Here is a 12,425-nt window from a genome sequence, read left to right on the forward strand (position 1 = left end):
TAACTCTTGTACTGGATACCAACTCAAAGCAACTTTTGCCTGAATATCCCGGGAATAGGTCACTCTCAAATCCAAAATAACTGATAATTGCTTTGTGAAGCTAGGCATGAATATAATATTCAAAACTAATTCTGCCCATGGGGATTCTAGTTAGCCTGCCAAATTTATTTTATGTCTCTTCTTCATAGTTACCAATGTCAACCTCTTCCCTGTGCTGCAGGGAACTTCTGGAGACCACGTGCCGCCTGGCCAACACATTAAAGAAACATGGAGTGCATCGAGGAGACAGGGTGGCTATCTACATGCCTGTGTCTCCACTGGCAGTGGCAGCCATGCTGGCCTGTGCCCGAATTGGGGCAGTTCACACAGTGATCTTTGCTGGTTTTAGTGCTGAGTCCTTATCTGGAAGGATTAACGATGGTAAGCATGTCTCTGGGGATGTGAAGGGTGGGGAGATTCAATGGTCCCCGTAGTTCTGACTCTTCTCTGATTCAACCTGTCTAGCTCTTCCCTCATGGTTTGAAATTGTACCTTTCCAAATCAGTGAAGCACCTGGGTTTTAGTTCTGGCTCTACCACTAATTAGATGGCTGGATGACTTAGGCATTTAATTCTCCTAGGCTTCAGATTCCTCATCTATAAAATGGGGATAATAATGCCTCCCCTTCCACTTTACAGGGTTGTTAAAGGATGAAATAAGACAGTGGATATGAAAGCTGAATAAATGTGAGAGATAATGATCATATGGGACAAAAGGAGAAATTTTATAATGTATCTTTCTGAAAGTCCTCATGTGATCTGCCTGCCTGTGAGTTCCATCTGGCCCACTTTCTAGCAATTGTTGAGAACCGTAGCTTTCTTCAGCTTTTTAAGAAGATTGAAGATTTGGAGCATTCGGGCAGCAACTCCTCACCTTTTCCTGAGTTTTCTCTCCTAGTTTAGGGTCTCTACAGTGGCTTCCTCAGAGTCTGATCATTCCCAAAATGTTGTTATTCAATTACACACTAAATAGAGGAGCAGGCAGGGATGATGTATTAGTTCAGGGGACCAAAATGGATTCTCATTGAAATCTGGTGAGAAGATGACTGTCCCTGAGAAGGCTCTAGATTAAAAGCATTTAGGATGCAAAAGGCTCCCAAGATACTCCCTTTGTCCTATTGACTGGCCAAACTGATTTCTTTGCATGTTGGCCCTGGGCAAGCCCGGGTTAGTTTTCTTTTGTAAGAACCCCAAACAGCACCTTTATTGTTGGGCCCTGTTTCTGTATTCCTCATGTCGTCATGGCTCTTTAGAAGCAAGCTCCCCAGCCTTTCCTATGTGAGGGACTGCATTGTACAAGCATATTGATGTCTGTTCAATAGGCCTTCTCATTATATATCCATTTCTTGCTCCCATTTCTATAGGACTTGATAGAATTTAGGTTGCTGCTGACCTTAACATTACCTCTAAGGGAACAATCCAACAGAAAAGTCCTTACAGTGTTCATCAGCTTCAGGTTTATGTCAAGAGATCTCAGTGCTGTCACCTTAAGTGGCTGTTCCATCAAGGGACAGGGGCTGAAACCCGTCAGCATCAAAGTAAATGTAACTGCAAATTACTATGAAGGGAAGTGCTTTGAAAAGTGAAGGGAAGCATGGGATTTGTACCAAGATCCTACTTTAATTCTCAATGGACAACAGACTGAAAGTCCTGTGTATAATATAATAATATAATATATATGTGTATAATATGTACTAAATGTCTGTGCTATATATTTTAAGAGTGCCTGACACGTACTGATCTTAATTGTCTAATTTCCTGCTTCTAACCCCATCCCCACGCCATGTGCTGAGAAGCATCCTGGGATAGTGGATAAAGAGCTGGCCTTGGAGTCCCACCTATGACACGTACTGACTATGGAATTCTGGGTAAATCATTTACCTTCTCTGTGGCTCAGGCAGCTCTCTTAAGAGTCTAAGTTGCAGAGAGAAGGTACAGAAAGTTCCTCACTGGATTTACAGATGAAGTTACAGGTCTGGTTACAAAAAAAAAAATTCCCCTCTACTAGATTTGAGGGCAGGAATACATTTGTCAGGGAAGTTATAGAAAGGATTCCTGTTTAGGTAGTTTGGATTAGATAATATTTGAGATTCTTTTTGGTTTTGTGACCATGTTTTAATTAATCTTTATATCTATCTATTCCTTCACCAGGGTCTACACAGTGTTCTAGGCTATTTAATTAATACTTATTGAACAAATAAATGAGCAATGTATGATAAATGATGATTTTCACACCAATATATTTACAGCGTGATGGTCATTTTCTTTTTAGCTTGCATCAAGAAAAATATGCTTTGGTAAAATTCTGGGTCAATGTTATCCCTTTTTCATAAAGGGCTGACTTAGGGAGGCAACACAGTACAGGGTAAAAAGCAATGGATGGTGGTTAGGAGACTAGGGTTTCAATATCAGCTCTGCCACTAACTTGCTGTGTGTCCTTGGGTAAGTCACTTAACTATTATAGATCTCACTTTCCTGGTATGTAAAATGAGGGGGTTGAACTATATAAACTCTGTGGCCTCTTTTAGTTCTAAAGAGTTATGTTTCTAGTTATTGTTTATTGATAGCATTCCGAAGGCTTGGGTTCAAATCCACTGGTTTACCTGTATTACTGGGCAATTCACTTAACCTAATTGGGTTTATATTTCATTACCTATATAAGAAGGAGGTTGGATTAGGTGACCTCTCTAGTTCCTTGATAGCAGGTTGTAGGTCTCTAGAGTAACTCTGGGAGGTCTAACTTGGCTCTAGGTTAGGAAGATACTTGAGAGTTCTTTATTTGCTTTTAGGTAGGCCAGAGGTCCATTTTAGATTGAGATCCTCTTGCATCCAATATACAGTAAGCCTGAACTCCGGGGTTAGCCTTGGAATCAAGCTCTCTGATCTCCCTTGAGACTTGGGACTAGGAGTGGCTTAGTGGATCTGGCCACAACTCTTAAGATTGATCCATTCAAGCAGAAATCCCCTAGACTAGGGCCTGCAGGCTACATCTGGTAGGCTGTAGTTTGCTGACCCTGTCAAAGACTCTTGTTATCTTTTCAAGAACCAGAGTGGCTTTTGTGGCTGAGCAGATTAGGAGGCATCTGCAAAGGTGAACTCTTCTCAGTGCTGGATTCTTTAGCCCACATCTCTTGGGATGATATCTTCTAAATTCAGAATAAATGGAAAGGCATTTTAAATATCTTGCATTGACAGCACTATTACCAATCTTTGAAAAGAGACAAAAACCCAAAGATGAGCAAGGGTTGATAGAGTTGATATAAACTATTGAAATATTTGTTCTAAGGTAGAAGTTCTTAACCTGGAATCTTTAGACCCTCAAGAGATCTGTGGATATATTTCAAGGAGTCTGTGAACTTGGATGGGAAAAATTCTATCACTATTTTCACTAACTGAAATTAAGCATTTCCTTTGGTTATGAATTTTAATAAATAATGTGGTTCTGAAAAGGAGTCTTCTCTAGACTTCTAAAGGGGTCTAAGACACAGAAAAGGTTAAGAACCTCTAGTCTGAAAGACATGTAGATAAGAACTAGTACCTACTTCTCTCCTCTCTGATGTTTTCAAGTTTGACAAGGTTACACTATACCTTTGGAATATTTACATTGGGTTGTTGTTGTTGAGTCCTGTCCAACTCTTTGTAACCCCATATGGCATTTTCTTGGTGAAGATATTGGAGTGGCTTGCCATTTCCTTTTCCAGCTCATTTTATAGATGAGGAAACTGAAGCAAACAGGGTTGGGGTGACTTACTCAGAGTCACACAGCTAATAAGTATCTGAGACCATATTTGAACTCAGGAAGATGATTCTTCCTGACTCCAAACCTGGCACTCTATCCACTGCATCACCTAGCTACACCCTGCTTTGGGTAGAAAGCTTGCAAATGAGACAGACTTATTACTGAAAGACATTCTCTACAGTAGGCTTACAGCATTATGATTTGCAGTGACTAATTAGAAACAGAAGCTAGGTGGCAGAATGGAAATATAATTGATGAATCTCAAATTTATCTTTTTAATTAGCAAAATGCAAAGTGGTCATCACCTACAACCAAGGAGTCCGAGGAGGACGGATCATCGAGCTGAAGAAGATAGTGGATGAAGCCGTGAAGAACTGTCCAACCGTTAAACATGTCTTAGTAGCTCAGAGAACAGACAACAAAATCCCTATGGGGAAGCTGGATGTTCCTCTTGAAGAAGTAAGTTCATTCAATGTCAGGGTTTCTGGATTGTTTTTTTTTTCTTCTTTCCCAGTAATTGATTCCCAATAAAGTATTAACTGATCACAGCTTAATGTTACCCTAACATGAAGGTTTTATGTTTTCACTGGGGATTCTGGATGGAGGTATCTAGCTACAGGGAAATTCATAAGAATTGTAATCCCTAAGCAGGACTTTACCTTTGCTCTGCAATTGTGATACAGTGGAAAGAATACTGGATTTGGAGTTGGAAGACATGAATTCAAATCTTTGCTTTTCCATTGGCCTCTCTGTATAACTTAGGGCAATTTACTTAACTTCTCTGGGTTTACATTTCCTTATCTGTGTAAGAAGAGGGTTGCATCAGATGACCTCTGAGGTTATTTCTGGCTCTAAGTCTATGGTCCTAAATCCATGTATCAGTGCTGATTTACCTGCAAATAACCTTTACCTTTGTAATAGAAGGACTGGTAAATGAGAACTCAGTCCTGGCCAGGGCTCTCTATTGCAGCTCTATGCACTGTCACAGCCTCTATGAAAGTAGCAATTTTAAAGCTGAAGAAGATTGGTCAGCAGAATGTGTTGCCATTTTAATAACTTATTTTGAAAAAGGCTAGAGGTGATCAAGAAAGGCACTGTGTTTCCAAGGACATTTGGGAAGGAGGAGGTGATCGATGGTCTTTTTGTGGGTGGAAATTCTGTGGCTACACGGTTTTTTGGAAGCTATATGTTACTGACTATTTAATTCAGGTTCTCTATGTACTCTTGTTTTTGGATAACATTACACTGATTGCAATGAGTCCTACAACAATTTTGGACTGCCTGAATGACATCTAGTTATTAAAAAGTTATAGCCTTGCCTGGTCAGACACATTGGAAAATCAAAGTGGATGAAAAATGCATATTGCATATAGTTGGATAGGCAGCCAACTGAGTGCTGCCCAAGGGCACTAAATGAAGGTGTAGGAGTAATATGTGTTCGTACTTGATAGCTTAAGAAATTCAAGTAGGAAAATTTTATTTGTGACATCTTTGTTCCACTTTACTGAATTTCTATGACACTTTGGCAATGAGAAACTGAGCATAGCATTCTTTTTTTTCAACATCCTACCAATTTTTGATAAAATTGAACTCTGGAGAAACTTAGAGTTATTGGAGGGCATTATATTGTACTTCAAACTCATGAAATATGTCAGATAGTGTTCTGAATTCATTGTTCTAATCTTGAGTTATATTCAGAAGGTGTAAGCCAGTTAGCAACATTGAATTGAGTGATCAAAGATGTGTAGAATACTGAGGTGAGAGCTAAAAAAAAAAATGAAGAAGGTCCAGGCCTTGCCCTCGAGGGGCTGACAATCTGGTTGCAGAGACAACACGAACATATGAAAAATATGAAGCAATGCTTTCAATACAACATACTGTGAGAAATGATTATTTCTCTCTGGTATTAATAACTAATTATTGTATTAGGACCAACATTTTTTTCCCTTTTCTACTTCCTCATCCAGAAATCAACTCGTGTGGAAAATTTTTCTAAAAGACACAGGCTAAGATCTAGTCAGGAAGTAAAAGAAATTCTAAGTTTGCCCCAATGGCTGCATTTCTGCTCATTGTGTTTGCTCAGACAGGTTTAGGAAACCGTGGATCTAACAGACAGGTGATGGAAACTAATAAGTCTCTTTGACCAAGATTTAGGTGATCCAAGTCACGTATCCCAAGACCCTCATTATGATATAGCTCAGCCCCTCATTGTAATATTCATTTTCTCATTAATTTTTAACCACTCAGAGTTGATTGCCATCCTCAGGAACACCTATCTTTTCAGGGGCATATAAACTGTAACCCCACTGTGATTAGGGGTCTTTGGTCTAAGAGAGATGGCCAAATAACATCCTTTTATTAAAATGCTGGCATTATTAATAAAATGATAAAATTACCCATAAATTATGTCTCTTGAACCTTTTTAAATGCCACAGTACAAACATGTAGATAACATTTGCTAAATGAATGAGTGCTGAGAGGGCATGAGATAAAGAATAACTGAGATGCTTATTGGTAGAGATGACTTCTAAGCTCATTTATAAAGGGACAAGGAAAGACATGGATTGGTGCAATGGGAGAGTAATTCAGACAGTGGGAATGATAGGCATCAAGGCATCATGTGGAATAGTAGATTGATTTCTTCTGTGATTTTTTTTTTTTTGGTAACAACAGCTTGCATTTATATAGTGCTTTAACATTCACAATGCCCTTTCTTTCCTCAGAACAATCCTTTGAGGTGGCAATGAAAGTATTATTCTCATTTCATAGATGAAGAAACAGGTGCTGAGAGGTGCAGTGACTTGCCTAAGGTCACATAATTAAGGGTCCAAAGCAGGATTTGAACCCACTTTCCCTGACACCAACTCCAAAAATTTTTTCCACCATGGCACATTGCCTCTCACTGGTATTTATATAGCACTTTAAGGTTTACAAGATGCTATCACATTTGTTGACAGCAACTGCAGTTATTATTAACTCATGTTACAGATGACAAGACTGAGCCTCAGGTAAATTAAATAACTTGCTCGTGGTCATACAATTACTATGGGTCAGAGGAAGGAATCCCACCCAGATCTCTCCTGACTCCAAGGCTCCTCCCACTCCTTGAGCCCTGCTGAGAACTTTGATCACTAATGAGATGCCAATTTCAAAGAAGCCAAGATGGCAGATGCCAGATCTAGGAGAGAAGCTGGTAACTTCCCTGTGTAATTCCTTTTATTTTCTCTGTCTTGTCAGGAGATGGCCAAGGAGAATCCTGTGTGTGCTCCTGAAATCATGGACAGTGAAGACACACTCTTTATGCTTTATACTTCCGGGAGCACAGGCAAGCCAAAAGGGCTTGTCCACACCCAGGCTGGTTATTTGCTTTATGTTGCCGTAACACACAAGGTATTGATTGCAGTCCTATTATGTATTGAGAAAGAAGACAATAATCACTGATTTTTGTGGCTAAAATGTTGTTTGCTGCTGTTAATTCTTCCATAACCTGACACGATGGATAGAACTGAGTTAAGTTTATGAATACTCAGCTGCAGATCAAGAACCAATATAACTGTTGAATAATCTCTGCCTACCCCTACCCCCCAGCCATGTTCCATACCCTTCTTGGTGTGTAAATTCCATCTACCGATGCACATATCTGAAATTGATGAACGTCTTAGTGCCTGACTGAGGCACTGACAGGTTACATGGTCACATTGCTAATCAGAATTCCTGAATATGAGTGGCTGTCTGTCTGCTATACCTCACTATCTCTCAGGCATTTCAAAGCAAATATATCATCTTCACATATTTTCTTACCTCGTCCTCACAACAAGAAGAAAGGAAGGAAGGTAACAAGCATTTATTAAGTAACTATGATGTGCCAGGCACTTTACAAATATTATCTTCCCAATAACCCTGGGAGGTAAGTAATGTTAGTATTTCTATTTTACAGTTGAGGAAACTGAGGCAAACAAAGATTAAGTGACTTGGCCAGGGTCACATAGTGTCTGAGGTTGGATTTGAACTCAAGTTTTCTTGAGTACAGGTTCAGTATTCTAATTATTATGCCACCTAGTTTTCCCTGGCATTATTCTCCCTGTATGACAGATGAGGAAGCAGTCTTAAGGAAATAAAGTGACATGCCTAAGATCATACAGCTAGTTAATGAGAGATCTGGAAGTAGAATTCTTGTGTTTTGATTCCTAGCTGCTTGTCCTTTCAATGGTACCAAACCAGTGGTGTGAATTAAGACTGGTTCCAAGATCCTGATACTTGGAAATCAGATTGTGATGATGTCTGAATTTTAATGAAAAAAATATGATGCCCATATACTCACATTGGATGCTTCATCACTTTGAGATTGAGGAATGTGATAAGGGCAAAGGAAAGTGTGGAATGATGGATTATTTTAAAGATACTGCAATGATAATGCTTGTGACATCTTTGGATGTAGCACTTTGTAGTCTGCTAAGGGCTTTCAGGGATGCTTCTCATTGGGTCCTCCTAACAACTCAGTAACATAGGCAGGAGAGGTATTGTCTCCATTTTCATAGGTGAAGAGACTGAGGTTCAAAGACTTGTCTATGCCCAGGACATAAACTCAAGTCTTCTGGCCAAGACTTTTCCCATTATCCCACAAATTCCATAATGCTTTTCTAAAGTCACGTTGATAAAGGCAGCATGGTGCGTCATGTAGAAGGGGTTAGAATCCAGATAATAGGTCCAGCTTTGTCACTAGTTCTATGACCACTCTGAGCCTCAATGCCCTCATTTGCAAGAGGAAGAGCTTACACTAGGTGATTGCTCAGGTCACCTTTATCTTTAGCATTCCAGGATTCTTAAACAAAATTGAATTGATTAGCTCGTTCGAAAAACTTAAATGTAGCACATAGTAACTACTGTAATTACATGTAATATAGTAATTACATTCCATACTAGAGTTGGACTTGTATCATTTTGCAAAACAATATGGAGAGTTTAATTAAGTCTGTTTATTTTAAGAACTTAAAATTCTATATTTCTTTTAATGTGGGGGAGTTATTATAGTATCCTTTACCATTATTAGGTGGGAAGCCATATACCCCATGTAGGATATCTTTTTTGGGGGGAGGGAGGAGGTTGGTGCATATCTGTGATATCTTGGTGTGGAGAACTCCTGGTGTGGAAATTCCTTCTACCATGCAGATTTAGACTGAATTATCCTGGACACTAAGAGGTTAAGTGATTTGCCTGTGGTCACATAATTAGTATGTATTAGGGGCAAGATATGAATCTTGGCCTTCTCAATTCAAGCAGCAGGATTCCCTCTCCCCTCCCCAAACAGTTTTAACAGTAGGGAAATGAAGGAACAAATCCTATGCCATGGCAATTATTCTCATTCACCTCTATCTCTAATGCTCAGGTTTTCTCTCCAGTTACCTATCATGGGCTCTGTTTTTCTCTTCATTGCTGGACCCACTTCCCCTCTCTGCCCCTCTCTCCCATCTCTGTTGGAGTCCTCTTTTCCCTCCAAGGGTTTCACTATTTTCTCCCATCATCCCAGAATGTTTCTTCTAGGGTTTCTTTGTTCTCACAAGCACATGTAATTCATTTCAAGGGCAGTTACGGGTGGCTTGCCACTCTTCTCTATTTTATATTTTCAAAGTGCTGCTTTTGTCCTCTTCACTTAATAGATAAGAAAAGGGAGACCCAGATTTGTTAACCAAGTTTGCACAGGTAATGACAGAATTCAGATCCAAACTCGGGACCTTTGACCCCAAGTCCAACATGCTCTGTAGGCTGTTGATGGAGCAATTAACATTTTTGTTGGATCTCTGTCCAGGTCTCGACCTTTTCCAGATAAAATCATTGGGCTGATCTAGTAGTGCAACAATTGGTGTCAAAGGTTAGGGTGTGGGAGAAGGGATTGGGTCATCAGTTCCTTCTGTGAAAAACTTCATGTACTCCAAAGGTACTGACAAAGGAGAGCCTAGTTCAGGGTTTTTCTTAGAATCATCTGCAGATGCAGTAAGCAATCCTAGGTCCCATGACAAAGGTGTGGGAATGTATACCCTGAAGTGATATTAAAGTCTTCTTCCTTTGAAAACTCTATATACCTCTGGAACATTTTAGATATCATGATTTTGTCAGCCCCCTAGACTTTACCTTTGCATAGATAATAAAGTTTTCTCTATTAAAAACACTTACCATCCCTTCAAGTACAAGCATTAAAGAAATCTTTACCACAGTAAGTCCGATTGTGCTTTCTGTCTGGTGAGTTTCCTCGTGGGTATCAGGATTGAGTTTTGGTATTTTGTATTCAGTAGCTGGAGATTCCAGGGATACTAACACAGACCTAAAAAAAAAATATAACACACAAGGCTGACTCTTTGATTGGTTTTGCCAGCTTCTGGGGCTTTTGTTTTCCATCTGGCAAGAGGTGGTGCCAGCTTAATCTGCTAGTGTGATTGTGAGATGAATCAGTGAGAGCAAGATCAGGAAAAAGTTCACAGACTTCGCCAGCACAGCTTATCAAAAATAATCACCTCGTTGATTGAGAGCACCTGCTTTCTCTGAATTCCTTGGGCCACAGGGAGAAAAGACCTCCAGCGAGCTGCGTAGTCACTGTCCTCAAGGCTCTCCACAGCACTAGCAAAGCTTGTATGATTTTAACAACTCCCCAACTGTTTTTATCTTCCACTTTGGTTTCAATTACTGCTAATACTTTTACTGAGGTCATTAACTGCCTTCTGGGAATGATCATGGGACTTAACGTGCTTGGAAAACTGGCTGGCCCTTTGCTCATGCGCTTGATTTTCCATTGGCTCACATTTACATGGCAAATAAGGATGTGCAGAGCACGAGTCATGTTTGCAAATTGCTTTATTTGCAGCTAATATTATCATGATATAAAAGCCAGTGGGGTGTGTTTTATGGGTTCCATGAAGACATGCTGACTCTTAGTGTACCTGATACTGAGTGTACTCAGCTGCAAAGGACAGAATCATGGAGAATGGCGGCCAGAGTAAGAGAAGCATATTGTCTTCTTCTCTTTTAGACTATACTTGGGGCAGGGTGCTCTTTTTACATTTGAAAGGAACATTTGGAAGAGCTAAATCCAATGGTTACTGGTTTTTTTGCCCCAAATTCTCTTATGCTACCGTCATACCTGGGCTAGATTTGTCACCTGGGCAGAAGACAAATAAATAATAATAATAGCTAGCATTGTAAGGTTTCCAAAGTGCTTTACATATGTTAACTTACTTGAGCCTCATAACAAACCTGAAAGATAGGTGCTATTATTATCATCCTTGTTCTCCAGATGAGAAAACTGAGATAGAAAGAGGTTAAGTGGTTTTTTCAGGGTCCTACAGCTAGTGTCTGAGGTAGGATTCAAACTCAGTTCTTCCTGACTCAAAGTCCCATGCTCAATCTACTGAGACACCTAGCTACCTCTATAATGGCAGAGGAATAAAAGAGATGGGGATCACTTAAGTGCAAGGAGTTTATGGGGCATTTTATGAATGAAAACTTTAGGCCTGTCCCTCAGACAGTGTGCACTGGGCTCTTTTTAGCTCCTAGGGCAGCCTCATTAAAAGGAAAGTGCCAGTTGGAGGGATGCTGAGAGTAGGAGAGGCCATCACTTCCTATAAACAGATAATCAGCAGTCAATGATGTTGACACACACACACACATACACATACACACATATATATGTATGTATATATCAATGATGTTGACGTACATACAATGCTGTGAGGTGAAAATACTCAAAAGCATTATGATTTTCCATTTGGCTCAAGAGACTATGCCAGAGCACTGTGAGGGCTCCCTTTAAATCCCACACCTCATCCCTGTACCTCCATTTAGGGGCTTTGCTTGGAGCAACTGTTGGTTTCTCAGGTTCCCACTCAGCTATGCTTCTATTCTTTTTTCTCTAGTAGATCTCACCTCTTCTTGTCATCTTCTACGTCACCTCCTAAAACACGGTGTAAGTGCTTAATAAAGCTTTTCAGAAAGAGGAGTCAGTGGGTTGGGATGGAAGGGATGTGGTAGTGCCCCATTCCTTCCTTTTATGTACAGCATGAATTGTTAGAAAGTAGCCTGAATAAACCAAATTCTAACGCCTACCTTCTACACAAAAGCTAAAGCTGAGATAATAATAAAGGTAACATACAAACTGTGCCTGTGATTTCGTTTGTATAGAGAACTTCCAAGTGAAGAAACTCCCTCTTCCAATACAGGTTGGCACTTTTTAGTTTTAGGGAGTTGTTGAGAGCATTCAAAGGGTAAGTGATTCACCCAGAGCCAGTATGATCAGAAGAGGGATTGGAATCCAGGTCTTCCTGGCTTCAAGGTGGGCTCTCTTTCTCTCAGTATTAAATGGTTCCTTTCTGCAGCAATTGTAACTCATATTTACATAATGTGTTTCATTTTCATAAGAGTTCTACTTAACAACAAGTATACAAAGTGTGTAGTCTAAATCATCTTCTTCTTTTTTTTTGGCAAGGCAATGGGGTTAAGTGACTTGCCCAGGGTCACACAGCTAGTAAGTGTCAGGTGTCTGAGGCCGAATTTGAACTCAGGGCCTCCTGACTCCAAGGCCAGACCTCTATCCAGTGCACCGTCTAGCTACCCTTATTTTCTTTTTACAGATGAGAAAACTGAGCCTCAGGGAGATTAGA

The 12,425-nt window shown here is 40.0% G+C and overlaps 1 protein-coding gene across 3 annotated transcripts in view; it reads left to right on the forward strand.

The window, feature by feature from the left end:
* Positions 1-12,425, forward strand: part of ACSS1 (acyl-CoA synthetase short chain family member 1) — a 73,819-nt gene that overhangs the window by 39,094 nt on the left and 22,300 nt on the right. For 2 of the 3 annotated variants that reach the window (XM_027853885.1, XM_027853887.1), the window contains exons 3-5: positions 221-420; positions 4,061-4,236; positions 7,015-7,167. In XM_027853885.1, coding sequence (XP_027709686.1) covers positions 221-420; positions 4,061-4,236; positions 7,015-7,167 — 529 coding nt within the window. Of the gene's footprint in view, positions 1-188; positions 421-4,060; positions 4,237-7,014; positions 7,168-12,425 lie in introns of all 3 variants that reach the window. The other variant, XM_027853888.1, reaches the window with a different exon arrangement.

Source organism: Vombatus ursinus, unplaced genomic scaffold, assembly GCF_900497805.2.
Source record: "Vombatus ursinus unplaced genomic scaffold, bare-nosed wombat genome assembly UNPS02010219.1, whole genome shotgun sequence".
Taxonomy (NCBI): domain Eukaryota; kingdom Metazoa; phylum Chordata; class Mammalia; order Diprotodontia; family Vombatidae; genus Vombatus; species Vombatus ursinus.